Source organism: Aptenodytes forsteri, unplaced genomic scaffold, assembly GCF_000699145.1.
Source record: "Aptenodytes forsteri isolate BGI_AS27 unplaced genomic scaffold, ASM69914v1 Scaffold26, whole genome shotgun sequence".
Taxonomy (NCBI): domain Eukaryota; kingdom Metazoa; phylum Chordata; class Aves; order Sphenisciformes; family Spheniscidae; genus Aptenodytes; species Aptenodytes forsteri.
In genome coordinates, this window is record NW_008794125.1 from 2,096,297 (window position 1) to 2,110,138 (window position 13,842).

Sequence of the window (13,842 nt, forward strand, 5' to 3'; positions counted from 1 at the left end):
TCACACGTCCACGACGCAGTCGGGTGAGTTTGTCCGGATAGCATCGGAGATCATCTTGGCTCCCGACTGGCCGATGCGGTTCCCCTGCAGGCTGGGAGCAAAGAGAAGAGGAGTTCAGGCTTGGACACAAGGGAGAGCAGGAACCTTGGTGGGTACGAGAGATGCTCCCCAGCTTTGCACCAGCATCCAGCATCGTCTGCACCCTCCCTACACCACCCAGGAGCTCTTGCTGGGACCCCGGTCACAGAGGACTCTGGGTTTGAGAGCCCAGAGGCAGCCAGGTGAGAAGCTGGAGGAAGCCTCTGGGGAGCTGGAGGGGCTGAGCCAGCCCGTCCCTGTGATATTTTGGAGAGTATTTGGCTTTTGGGGTGGTTCTTCGCCCCAGAGGCATTCCCAGAGAGGAGCTGTGGGGTCTGGAGCTGTGCGAGGATGGTGGCTGTCACGCCGGGAGGAGCACAGGGCGCCCTTGCCCCCTGCCCCACTGGGGAGGTCCCTGTAGGGCAGCCGGGAATGGACAGTGCCACTGATGGGGAGGGTCCCTTGATGGTTCCCGTGGTCTCCCCCATCCCGGCCTTACCATCCAGCTCAGCAGCCACTTACTTCACATAGGTGAGGCCGTGGTTGCCCTTCAGAGCGGTGGCGATGCAGATGGCTCCGTCCATGCCCAGGGAGTTTTCCTGCAGGCTGCGGGAGGCGGGAGGATCAGAAAGCACAGGCCAGGGAGACGTGGCCACCAGGAGGGAATGCATGCCATGTGCATGGGCGTTGGGAAAAGCCACCAGCTCAGGGGTTTGCCCCACTGAGAGCTGCTGGCCTGGCCATCCCCTCACTGCTCCCTCCAGGAAGGTCTGGAAAGGCTCTTTTTGGTTCCCGTCCCAGGGAGCGGGGTACTTACTTGAGCCGGCGGAGGCTGCGGTTCACCTTCAGCGCGTTGGCCATCGCCTTGGCCCCTGCCACACCAATGGAGTTTCCCCGCAAGCTGCGGAGGAAGGCAGGTGGTGAGGTGGGACAGCCCGGGACAGCCCCGTGCCGTCTGTGGGTGAGAGGAGGAGGTGGGAGAGGTGGCCTCACACCAGCAAGTCAAGGGACAGGCAAGGCAAGTCTGGTAGGACATGCTGCAAGGGTGGAAGCGGTGCTGAGCTAAGAACCAGGGTCTCGGACACCCCCAGGGAGTGGTGTCGCAGCCATGGGGACTTCGTGGCCCCAAAGGGCACTTACTCCAGGATCTGCAGGCTCTTGTTGACCATCAAGGCTTCTGCCAGGGCTTGGGCACCAGCCACGCCAACTGAAGCCACCTGCAGGCTGCAAGAGAACAAGGACCCTTCAGCGCATGTCGTGAGGTGGCTGTGCTGTGCTAATTAGAGAAGCTAATTAGACAGGCTGTGATGCCAGGGCCCTGCCGCAGCCTGGATACTCACTGGAGATCTGCCAGGGTTGTGTTGACCTTCAGCGCAGCGGAGAGGGCGGCCATTCCCTCGTCTCCGATGGCATTCTCCTGCAAGCTAAGACATGCAAGTGCTGCGTCTGCCCACGGCCCGGGCACCCAGGAGCAGGGAGACGGGCAGCGAGGGGCAGCAAGCGCAGAGCACGGTGTGCCAGGCTTTCCCAAATGGCTTGGGGGGGGCCCCCAGGCCACCATGCACTTACAGCATCCCCAGCCAGGGACATGCGATGGGGACACAGGATGGACTGGAGCGCATGGAGGAGGCAGCAGGCAAAGCCACCTCCCCTGGAGCAGTGTGAGGGCAGAGTCCTTGGGCAGGTCCCAGTAGGAAGATGCTGCCCAGGACCTGCCTGCCCGTCTCCCCACTTACTCGAGGCTGGCCAGGCTGCCGTTGGACTGTAGTGCTTGTGCCAGGGCCGTGGCAGCTTTTGCCTGGATGAAGTTCCACTGCAAGCTGCAAACAGGAGAGAACGGGAGGTGAAGTCCAGGGCTGCGAGGACACCCTGATCCCTGCAGGCTCAGCACCCATCCACTCCCATCCAGCGTGGTGGAGGCTGGGAGGTGACCCATGTGCAAGACCCCGTGGGTCCATCTGGGATGGCACAGCACACCTCCCGTGGAAGGGTGACCCGCTCTCACAGCCTGGAGGAGCTGAGGCCCAGGAGCACTGTCCCTGCCCCGCGCCCACACAAGGGGCTTCAAAACCATCCAGGTCCAAGGGGAAACTCACTGGAGGGACGTGAGCGCTCGGTTCTCTTTCATCGCTAAAGCGATGGCCTTGCCGCCTTCGTCATACAGCAGGTTTGCTGCTAAGCTAGAGGCAGGGGACAGAGGATGCAAGTCACGCACACAGAGTTTGGGACAAGTCCAGTGACATCGCGCAGCAGTGTGGGTGCCCTCCTGGGGCCCGTGGGACTTACTCCAGCTTCCTGAGGGTGCTGTTGGTCCGCAGGGCGTGGGCGATGGCGGGGCCCCCCTCCTTGCTGATGGAGTTCTCCCGAAGGCTGGGCAAAGACACGGGGTTGGGGAGGAGCGGCCGAGGCAGGGCATCGGTTGCTCCCCCACAGCCCACCTCGCCCCCCGCTCTGGGGCTGAGACCATCTATTGCAACGGGCAGTCTGTCTGACTTGCATCCCCATCAGCATCTGCATCTCCATTCCCTGCATCTCCATTCCCTGTGCATCCTACAGCTGCGAGCACCGACACCGTTGGGGCTTTTTCCCAGCCTCCCATCCCTGCTGCCGTCGTTTCATTGCCAGACACGGCTGAACTGATACTGTCCCAAGGGGAGAAGGCTAACGACGGAGAGAAGATGCTCACAGCCAGAGGGACAGGGGCTGCTTTCAGCATCCCAGAGCACTTGTGGAAACAACCAGGCACAAGGAAAAGTTCTCGCATCCCATGTCCCGGCAGCAGCTTTTGGCCAGGGTGGCCGGAGGGACTGTCACTTACTTGAGGTTGATGAGTCCCTTGTTGGAGCAGAGAGCCGCTGTCAGTGCGGTGACCCCAGCACTGCTGATGGAGTTGCTCTGGAGACTGAGACAAACGGGGGAAGGCATGAGGACGGGCCAGTCTTGGCATCGCAGGTAGGCTGCGGGGTTGTGTTTGGGGTGAAAAGTGCCCATTTGCCCATTTCACTGAGAAACAGGCATCTCCCAGACACAGGAGACGGGGGGAGCCGAGGCTAAAGGACCAACTTCAGGAGCAGCCAGGCCAGGATTGGCATCCCCTGCTCACCACGGCAGCACCGGCCCCACCGAGCAGAGGTGACGGGGTTTGCCGGCACTTCGGGGCAGCCGTGTCCCCAGCTGGCTGTCACCACGGCTGCCAGCTCAGCTGGGGATGCAGTTCCTGCAGTCTTGGGGTCCTTGTCACACCATGGGAAGCCAGTGACGGACCCAGGGCACAGCAGCTTGTCCCCAGGAGCCATCAGCCCTGGGGCGGGAGGAACGGTCCTCTCTGGCTGCCATTCCCAAGGGGGATGAAGGTTGCACCATCCCACCCTGACTCTGCCAGGCCCCAGCCTGTTACCTTCCTCGTTAGCCAATTCCCATCACATTTGAGAGAGAGAGCAGGCCCAAAGCTGCTAGTATCCTCCAAAAGCAGAAAAAAGATCATCATCTGGGTTGAGGATTAACTCCTTCAGTGCTCCCTTGGCGAAGGCAGGGCCAGCCTGGCTGCTGCCGGCGCTGCCTGGGGCTGCTGCATGGTGCTCCAGCCTGCACAGAGCACCCACGGCCCCGTGCTGCTCCAGGGGACGCCGAGTGGGAGAGACGTGGGGAGGATCTGGGGCGGTACGAGGGGCTCTGGGGACAGGGGAAGGAGCCTGGAGAGGGTGGGAGGTGCTGCTGGAGTGAGGAGGCTGGACTGGGCTCTGTTGGGCAAGCAGGAGAGCAGGCGTGGAGGGGGGACTTACTCGAGGCTTTGCAGACTGTGGTTCACCTTCAGAGCTTCAGCCAAGGCAACCGAGCCATTGTCTCCTACCGAGTTGCTGGAGAGTCTAAGACACAAGAGGAAGTGTGTCAGACACTGCCGGCGTTACCGGCAGCCGCGCTGCAACCAGCTTAGATCTGCCGGCAAAGGATTCATCTCCCCCAGGCTCTTTCTGCTCCAGCAATAACCATGAACTTGCTGCGGTCTCATTTCCAACCTACATACACCTCTGTTCTTGTATGTTGGTTTTGAGCTGAAATAGCTTTTAATGTGTCCACGGGGCCTGGAGGCCTGCCACTTGCCTCTGCGGGAGAGAAGACTTGGCCTCTCGGTTCTTTACGTGGCTCCCTGCATCCCCGGAGATACGGAGAGCATCTCTGCAGGCTCGCTCCAAAAGCAGCGCTGCGGTCCTTGCCCCCCTCCACCCACACCAACCCCTTTGGGCAAAGCTAGCAGAGTCCATCCTGCCTGTGTCGCATGGCCCAGCCCCCTGCCCATCGCTCCGGCCCGCGGATCCCGGGAGACGTGGCGCTGGCATCACCACCCCTCCGCCTCGTGCTGCTCTTACGTCAGCTCCTTCAGGCTGCAGTTCTGCTTTAGCGCCTCTGCTATTTTCCTGGCACCGTGGGCTCCGATGGCATTTTTCTGCAGGCTGCAAAGGTAAGGAAAGCACCCATGAATATTGGGTGCCACGTCCCCGTCGGTGGCACCTCGGTCTGCTGGGTGGCTAGGAGGGGGGGACAGCAGGTCCCGGTCACTCACTGCAGGGTCATCAGCCTGTGGTTGGTCAACAGGGCCTCGGCCAGGAAGGTGGCACCATCCTCCTTGACGGCGTTGTGCTGCAGGCTGCAAGGAGAGGGGAGCGAAGCGGTGCACGGCAGCCACCGCAGTGGGGCGAGGGGCCATGCAGGGTGGTGGTTGCCTGCCCTGGCGTTTGCTTGCCCCCGTCCCTGGTGTGAAAAGGGCGTCTGGCCCCCGAGCATCCCTGCCCGGGAGTCTCCCTCCCCCCTCTCCCATGGGAGATGCCTTCTCCCATGCACCAGCACCCTGTGAGCTCCTGCACGAGGGGTGGACCTGGACCTGGACCTCGACCTGGACCCACTGAAGCTGAGAGGTGGGAGGGTCCCAACATCTCTGGCCCAGGGCTGCCCTGGTCACCGGGTCTCTGCCGGCTGCACTCGTGCTCGCTGCCCAGCACAACCAAAGCGGGTTGTGCCCAGGGTCTCTCCACCTGCTGGCCCTCGAGGTGGGGAAAACCTCGATGGGACAGGAGAGGGCTGGAGGGGGCTTGTCCTGGGGATCTGCTCCCAGAGGTGCTGCAGAAGTTGAGACTTACTTCAGGGAGAGCAGGACTTGATTTTTTTTAAGGGCATCAGCCAGTGCTTTTGCTCCGGTGGGGCCGATGGAGTTGCTCCGCAGGCTGGGGTGAGACGGGCAGAAAAGCCAAGGTTAGCGAAGCCAGAGTGGCGTGTGCCCGGTTTAAGCCAAACGCCTCCAGGTGGCACAATCTCAGGCACTGCTGAGGTGGGACATCAGGCCAGCAGCTCGCAAGAGTTACGTTCACCTCTTGAGCGGTGGTGGCTTTGGGGGCTGGAGACCCTCCCCAGGTCGGTCAGGCCGGCTGGGATCCGGCCCCGCTGCGGCCATGGGAATGGTTCCCGGTGGGGAACGCGTGCGTGGCCGGAGCTGGTAAAGGGGGAACACTTACTCCAGCACCGTCAAGCTCCTGTTCACCATCAGCGACCTGGCCAGTGCTTTGGCTCCCTTATTGCTGATCTGATTTTCTGCCAAGCTGCCCGGAAAAAGAAAAATCGAGTGTTTTTCAGGGGGAGAAAGAGGCTTTTGCAGCCCCGGCATGTCCCAGGACGCAGCTGGGACGGGTGAGCAGAGGGGAGCCACGGGGAGCGTTTGGTTCGTGGTACAACCATGCAAAGTGGTGGATGCCCCAAGGTCTGCTCTCCTGGGGTGGACGCCAGGCAGGGGATTGCAAGGACAGAGTGGAAGGGGAGTTTCTAGACTTAAAGTTCATTCGTGTCACAAAAAGGGACCTCAGACCGCAGCATGGGGGACTCTATGCGCAGCCAGGAAGAAGGGCAGGGAGGTGGGGAAAGTGGGGACCCATCTGTCTGGGGCGAGGCATCTCTCTGTGCGGGGGTCGGGAGCACGTCCCCTCCAGACTTCAGATGCTCCGTGCGGAGCCTCGGGTGTCCAACAAACAGCTGTGACCTTGGGAAGCAGTTTGTTGGGATAACCCATGGATTTCTACGCAAATTTTTAGGAACAGCGAGGAAGCAGCAGTCCCAGGAAGGCTGGGCAAGACAGCCTGCCCAGCCGCCGCGGGGACGCAGGGGGTAAGGTCACTGTGCCTGGGTGCAGGAGATCATGTGGGGCTGTCCTCGTCACTAGGCACCCTGGGGAGCCAGTGGGAGAGACGTTCCTGGAGGACCCTCACCCTGGTTTTGAAGTGCCCCCAGCTCCACTCTGCCTCCCCAGGAACAGCCTGTCTGCCCTGGGCCAGGTCCTACCTGAGCTTCTGGATCTGGCAGTCCTTCACGCTCAGCACACTGCCCAGCAGCTCCATCACGTTGTCCTTAAACTGGTTATTGTCCAGCCTGGAGAAGATACAAGGAAAGAGCAAAAGCAAGCGTTTGGAGAACAAAGTGGAGAAAGGACTACCCTCCCGTGACATCTGCCCATCACGGGTGGAAAAACTGAAGCACAGAAGCAGAGCTGACCCAGTGCCAGCCCTAGGGCAGCTCTCTGCTGATGGACAGTGTTGGTGGGCCCATGTCTCCCATCGACACCCGGGATTTTGAGTCACAGCCCGGCATCCTTGCTTGCTTCTCCCGGTGCAATCCGACCGGGACTCACCTGAGGTTGTGGCAGAAGAGGAGCTGGGAGAGCAGGCTCTTACAGATGTTGTAGGTGAGGCAGTTGGAGAGGTTCGTCTCCTCCATGCAGACATCAGAGACCTGCAGGAGATAAGCCAGGGCAGAGCAGTTCACAGGGGTGAGCCTCCCGGCCAAGCTCTCGTTCTTCATTGCTTCTTCCACAGTCTTAGCGATCTCCATGTGCTGAATTTCGTACAAGCAGTGCATGGTGTTGACTGTCCGTGAGGAGATGACGTAGTCGGTGTTCAGGCAGCCCTGGAGGAAGCTGATCGCTTGGCTCCTGAAGCTGTTGTGCTCGTCCTTCACCAGCAGCCACCCAGAGAGCAGCTTGTTCACCTGCGGGGAGAGGAGCCCAGAGAGAAAACGCACAAAGATGTCCAGCTGCCTGTCCTCTGCCTGCAGCGACCTCTGAACAGCACTCTTGAAGTGGTTGAGGAAACCCAACTTGGGCCAGGACATGCCGCTCTCCGTGAAGAGGTCGAATATTGCCCGCTTCGCAGCCGTGTAATAATAAATAGCCGCGAGAAACTCCTGTATGGTTAAGTGGGAGAAGTAGTAGGCTGTGAAGGACTGCATCTCTTCTTTGAGCAGGAGTCGACTGCACAAGCTGCTCTGCAGCAAGGAAAGGTCAATGCCGTACGCCTTCATGTCCTGCTCATAAAACACATATTTCTTTTTGAGCAGCCCGTAGAAGGCCAGTCTGCCCAGGCTGCCCACTATCTTCTTGCTGTTGTTCACAGCTTGCTCGATCCTGAGTGTTTCTCTTGGCTTTTCCGGCCAGTCGCTGCTCAGAGCCATTTTAAAATAATAGGAGTAGATTTCTGATAGGGTCTTGGGGACGGCAGTTGTTTCTTGGGATTGATCGGCGCTATTTTTTAAGTAATAACCGATTGAGGAGCCAGAAATCCAGCAAAAGCCAGGAACGGTGCACATGATGCGTAACGACCTGTTAGCCCTGATGTGATGCAGGACTTGGTCGGATAGGTCTCTGTTGTCAAGGAACATCTGGTCCAAGAAGTCCTTCATCTCTGCAGCTCTGAAACCTCTTATTTCTGTCATCCGGTCAACAAGCCCGCCGGGGATTTGGCTGGCTGCCGTTGGCCGCGACGTGACCCAGACAGAAGCCTCCTGCAGCAGGTTGCCACGTATAATGTTGGTGATCAGATTGTCCACTTGGATCTCCTTTTTGGGATCGGTGCATACTACCGTGTTGGAAAAATCCAAAGGAGTCTTGAACTCGTCCAAGCCGTCAAGGATCAGCAGGGTCCTGGCGGCTCCCGCCGAGATGCAGTTCGGCTCGGTGATGTGAGGGAACGCCGAGCAGATGAGCCTCTCGGCAGAGAGCTTCTCGTAGGTGTTGAGCTCCCGGAAGGTGAGGGGCAGCACAAAGATGATGTCCCTGTTGATCTCCCCCTTTGCCCAGGTGTAGACAAACAGCTTCACCAGTGTGCTTTTGCCAATCCCGGCCACTCCGATGGTGACAGAGATCCGAGGTGGGATGCTGACCTTGGAGAGAGGCAGGAAGAGCTTCTCCAGAGGGATGCTTTTGTATACATTTTGTAGGCCTTTGGTGGCTTCAATCTGCAGGATGTCATGCTCCTTCTGCTGGATATCAGTCAAGCCTTCCACCAGCAGCAGGTTCGTGAGTCGCTGGAGGGGACCCGTCTCCAAGCCATTCCCATAGTAGCTTTGGAGGCTCTCCAGGTGCTTCTGCACCATGGGTTCTGCACAGAGAGAAACGAAACGGGGGGATGATGAGGAGGGTGGTAACCACAGATTCAAATGACAGACGCTGCTTCACTTTTCTGCCATGCCCATGCAGAGGGGAAGCTGCACGGAGCCCTTATGTCCGGGCAGGAAGGTATGTGCCAGGGCCCGGAGGGCACTAACAGTCTTAAACGGCCCTGACCAGCCTCACCCATCGGTCCAGGAGCCCATTTAAGCTCAGCCCTGGGCCTTCAGCCCCTGCCTAAGCTATGTTGTAGGAGCACTTCTCTACAGCGCCATCATGCCTGTGCCTGCTATGGACCTTGTTGATCTGGACCTTGATCCTGGACCTCATCGCTCTGCACTTGCCTGGTGACCACTGGACTGTGTCTGAACCTGGTTGCCCTCGCTGGACCTGATCCTGACCTCTGAATTGACTTCCCGGCTTGACCTCAGCCCTGTCTCATCGCCATGGACTTGTCTGATGAGTTGGACTCTTGGCTGAAGCTGGTGACCATCTCTGGACCTGTCCTGCTCACCTGGCTCAGGTACCACGGCCCCTGGTACAGCGTATTTAAACCCTCCAGCAAAGGCTGGACAAGCAGGGGATGGTGCTGTGAGAGATTCAGAGCAGACACCAGCCAAGGCTGGAGCCTTCCAACCAGGAGGGAAACCAGGGAAACCTCTCCTGGCAGAAGGGTTGCAAGGAGAGCCTGAAGCTGGGGCAGCCACCAACGGATGGGGTCAGGGATGCCCAGCTGTCCTCCTCCTGCTGTCCCCCCATTCCCAGCCCAGCTGCTGGGAGTGACTGGTGTGATCCGGACGTTGAGGACATTAAAGACTCCTCGGGCTACCCAGAGAGGTGTGCTGAGGGCAGCAAGGGGCCTGGAGGAAGGTCCCTCAGACCTGGCAGAGAGCCCTTGTCACCCGCTGGCTGTGTCCTTCCCCAGCGGAGACCCTGAGATGGCACCGCCACTTGCATGGACCCTCCCATCAAAGCTGCCAACGCTGCCCAGCTCTGTGCACATCTTGGGGTGCTCCAGCAAGTGCCCGCACCCAGGACGTGTGTGCAGACACCCCTAATTGGGTCCAAAGTGGACTGCCTACCATAGACAGTGATGTGCAGGTAGAGCTGGGAATTGGTGGTCTCGATGAAGGTCTGCAGGGACTGGGAGGCGTAGCTGCCCTTGCCAGCCAGGACGTCCACCACCGCCCTCACCTGCTCGGGCAGGGAGCTCGCCTCCTGTGCCCGGCCGGCCTCCTCCGCCGTGAGGAGGTCCAGCCTCCGCAGGTAGCAGATGATCTCCTCCAGGAACTGCGGCGAGATGGACCTCACCAGCTGCTTGCGGTAGCGATTGATCCAAGCCTCTGCAGGAGAGGAGAGCAGGAGAGTTGGGTCTTGTGCGAGCCCCGGGCACGTTGCTCAGGGGTGATGGGGAAAGGCAGCAGTGGAGCACCCCATCTGACTCTGAAGGTAGCAGGGGGTAAACCAGAGCCCTCCAGAGCAACCTGCCAAAGTCCTCCTTGAGATGATGCCATCCCAAAGTTGTGGCAGGCTGTTTTGTTAGGAGCTGCTCGGTCAAGGCAGCAGCTATCGAAATTGGAGTCAAAGAAAGCAAAGAACACAATCATGAAATGACATTTCCTCCTGGAAACCAAGCCCATGCAGAGAGAAAAGTCTGAGCAAGATCATTTGTCTTCGGAGACAGCCATTACCCCTGAGCCAGCACAGTGGTCCCCAAGCCCTTGGACCAGGAACCACTGTCAATCCTCACACCTTGGTGCCCCACCTCATCCCATTATTTAATCTAAAACTCCACTGAGATGATGGATCTCCAGCTGCCCTGCCACCACTCACCTTCCATCAGAGGCCTCCCGTGACATGGGCGAAGATGCCTGGGCGAGGAGCGCTGTGTTGGCAGCAGCACGGCCGTCCCATGGACTGCCCTGCGTCCCCCCGGCTGGCTCACAGCATCAGTCGAGGCTCCTCAGCCTTTATCCATGTTCCTGGTGGAAGAAGAGGAGAAGCATCAGGAGCAGCATGGGAGGGAGCCCACCTCGAGCTAATGTGGTGCTGGCTGTGATTGAGCCAAGGGTTCATTCATCAGCTTTTGGCTAAGACCAGAGTCCCCAGCATGGTGGACCTGGCAGGGGCAGAGCTGGGACCATCACGCTGCAGCATCTTTGCCCAGACCTCGTGTGCCACAAACTTGGTGCCTTTACCACCACCACTTATGCTGGAGCCTTTCTCGGGCAGACAGTGATTGCATTAATTGACCAGATGATGCCCCCCGTACCATCCGCGAGCCACCCGGTGAGCGCCTGAGTGTCACCGGAGGGACGGCAGGGCTGTGAAATGCTCGCGTTTTCCTTCCCTGTGTTGTGAAGGAAGTCGTGGGGCAGCAGGCAGAGTGACAAAGGGCCCGTTTCGGTTTCGAACCCACCTTGCCGCCGTCCAGAGCCTCCGTCAGGGCTTGCGGAGCGTGGTCAACACCACATCCTGTTGCAGTTCTCTGTAGATGCTCCACTTTCAGCAGCACTGGTGAATCATCGCCCAGAGAAGGAGCACCTACCTGCTCCTTCCCCCTCGGCTGCTGCCAAACCACGCTGAGGGTTTAGTGTTTTATTTTTAAGACGCGTGTCCACTCACTGAGTCCAATTGTTTTTAGAGCAGAGATGGAAAGGGAAATACCTCCACGCCTGAGAGTGCTCCCAGCTTCTCCTTTGTTAGCAGATAGCACCGTGCTACGGCCTCTCCACCAGCCCCAAACTCATCTCCAGAAGGTGGCCGTGTCCAGGTGGGAACTTCTTAGCCCCAGGGGCTGTCTGATCACAGCAGCGATGCAAACGCAGTGTCCCAGTGCCCTGGCCCGTGTCCTGGCACGGCATCCTTTCCTCACCTCCACCTGGCCTACAGGACGCTCTAGATCGATGCGATCGCCCCCACGCGTGCCCGTCAGAGGCACTGCAAGGAGGGCCCTGCCCGCAGGCAGCGTTGCCTTTGCCCAAAGCCACTCCTGAGTGGGACGTGGGCACCATGGGGGCTTCAGTGCAGCCTCGCCAACAGGTACAGGTACCGCTCACTTTCTTTGGTCAAACCCAACCTCTTCCAGGGAGCAAGCACAAATGTAGCTTGACCAGGGAAACTTGGTAGAGTCTCTGGTCCACGGTTAGGTCCATGGTGCAAGGTTAAGGTGCTCGTTTGCAGACTCTTCCCTTCATCCTCCTGCCAGGAGATCTATGCTGGGGTTTATTTCTCCCACCAGAAAACGCGAGGGCTCAGCCACCAGCAGCAGCCCAGCCGTGCGGATGGTGGCCGGGCTGCAGGAGGGAGGACCAGGCACAGCATCTCCCAGAGCCGAGTCCCTCACAGACCCCACTGGCTGGATCTCTCATCAAGACCCCTTTGCAGCACGTCCTACGGAGCGAAGTAAGTGTCTGAGAGGCCCTGGGTGACAAAGCACCAGCCCATCCCCGCCCACCCAGAGGGCTTCACAGGTGCCTTGGACAAGCCCTCATAGGGGTGGGAGGTGCTGTTGTCTGAACCCACGACCTTTCCCTCCAGGAGGAAAAGCCGGGTCCTTCTGCTCTTCCTCGGCTGCCCAGCTCTCACCCCCTGGTCTCAGAGGTCACAGAGGTCCACGCTCCCTCTGGCAGTGACGGTGGCCCCACAGCAAAGCCCTTTGCTCCGGACAGGGAGCAGCAGGGCTGCAGCAGCAGCTCGCCTTGCTCTTCACCCCCCAGGCAGTGGCTTGGTCAATTGAGATACCATAAATTAAAGGAGCTTGGTGAGCAATTCACAGCAGAATGTTCACCCTTTGATGTCTTCTTGTCTCTAACTGGCCTGGAAAGTTCAACTAGGTCTTTGCACACAGCAGTCCCCGGATCTCTCATCTTTGCCGTGCAACCAAGAACATGACCAAAATGCAAAGGGGTTTTGCTGCTTGCAGCGCTGTTCCCCGCAGCCCTTCCTCTGAAACGTGGCTGCCGAAAAAAAGCCCTTTGATGGGGGGAAGCCTGCTGTAATGCCAGACATTATTTGATGGTGTCCTCCAGTGCTACTTCAAAATGTGATCCCGGTGCTGGAAACCAGCAGCCGTGGGTCAGCTCGTGCAAAGGCATCTGACCGGGAGAATAAAGCAGCGGAAGAAATAATGCAGTGGCTGCAATTTTTTTCTGCTTCCAGTAGAAAAGTTTCAGGTGCAGCTCTAGGACCACCCAGTGATGCTGGAGGCTGCGTTCCTAGGCCGGTTGAAGGGCGTTGTCTACTCTTACACGAGCTGTTTGAAGGGTAGAGGCCAGTCAAAGCCAATCTCTATAACCCCTACAGAGATCCAAGGTGTTTCCAGGATGCAACCCAGCCCATCCCGAGGCTGCTGGGATGAGTCGTCTTCTGGAAGTGCCGCACTCCCCCGTGCCTGAGACTGGAAAGCGGCGTCCACGTCCATCCTGCGTGCATGGAGCTCAGCTCCCGTTTGCAGCTATCACTTGGCCAGGATCAAGCAGGGACAAGTGCTCGTCCCTGCCCCACCGGCAGCCGGAGAAGCAGTGATCCAGCGATGGTTTGTGTCTGCTCCGCCTTGCTGCCTGCGTCCCCAGGGGCACCGGGATAAGAGGCTGGAGGGCAGGAGGCTGCCCAGCCAAACTGATGAATGGCATCTGCAAGCCCCAGGGAGGGAAACGGGGGATTTTGTTGGCAAGAACTTGTCGTTAACGCTTTTTTCGCCTGGTGTGGTCCAAGAGCCCAGCTCAGGGGAAAATCCTCCCACCTGAGGATGTCCAGTCAACACTGATGTGTCCTTCTAGCAGCTCCAATCCGACGTCCCACCATCCCCACCTCCCACCACACCTGTTAGCAGAGGGTCCGTGCCCAAAACCCATCAGTGCCTGGGAGCCACAACCACCGTGCTGGAAGGTCCTTGACCGTGCGCACAGACAGCCCTCTACCAAAGAGCCGCTGCGTTTTCCATCACTGTGTGTCCTGCTCCAAGATCCAAACTGCCTGGCATCAACACTGGAAAACACAGACCTAGATATAGCTGCTTCTGCTCATCTCTGGCTCTAATTACGTACATGCGCTTTTGCTCCTGGAAGTCCAACATGGACCAAAAGAAGCTTGCCAGGGGATCCGAGATGAAGGGACAGTCCCGGGATGGCCACAGCACAAAAGTGGCTGGAGATAACAGATCTTCCTCCTGCCAGGAGGTGGCTTTGGTTTTCATACGGCAGCCATTCTCCCCCAGACAGATCCATCGCCCCATGCTTTGGGAATCTGCTGAGGACTTGGGACTGTCCCGCGCCAGGAGCCATCGCAGCAGCCACCAGCAGCGCCACGGCCATGTCGGGCTGCCACTCTCAGCGGGCGGC

At 59.1% G+C, this 13,842-nt stretch overlaps 1 protein-coding gene across 1 annotated transcript in view; it reads right to left on the reverse strand.

Moving 5' to 3' along the window:
- NLRC3 (NLR family CARD domain containing 3) overlaps positions 1-13,842 on the reverse strand; it is an 18,144-nt gene continuing 4,302 nt past the window's right edge. Inside the window, exons 3-19 of the mRNA XM_019471581.1 lie at positions 9,583-9,843; positions 6,749-8,492; positions 6,403-6,489; positions 5,586-5,669; positions 5,214-5,297; positions 4,640-4,723; positions 4,446-4,529; positions 3,861-3,944; positions 2,897-2,980; positions 2,365-2,448; positions 2,175-2,258; positions 1,815-1,898; positions 1,419-1,502; positions 1,219-1,302; positions 896-979; positions 601-684; positions 1-91 (exon numbers count right to left, since the gene is read on the reverse strand). Coding sequence (XP_019327126.1) covers positions 1-91; positions 601-684; positions 896-979; positions 1,219-1,302; positions 1,419-1,502; positions 1,815-1,898; positions 2,175-2,258; positions 2,365-2,448; positions 2,897-2,980; positions 3,861-3,944; positions 4,446-4,529; positions 4,640-4,723; positions 5,214-5,297; positions 5,586-5,669; positions 6,403-6,489; positions 6,749-8,492; positions 9,583-9,843 — 3,275 coding nt within the window. The remainder of the gene's footprint in view (positions 92-600; positions 685-895; positions 980-1,218; positions 1,303-1,418; positions 1,503-1,814; positions 1,899-2,174; positions 2,259-2,364; positions 2,449-2,896; positions 2,981-3,860; positions 3,945-4,445; positions 4,530-4,639; positions 4,724-5,213; positions 5,298-5,585; positions 5,670-6,402; positions 6,490-6,748; positions 8,493-9,582; positions 9,844-13,842) is intronic.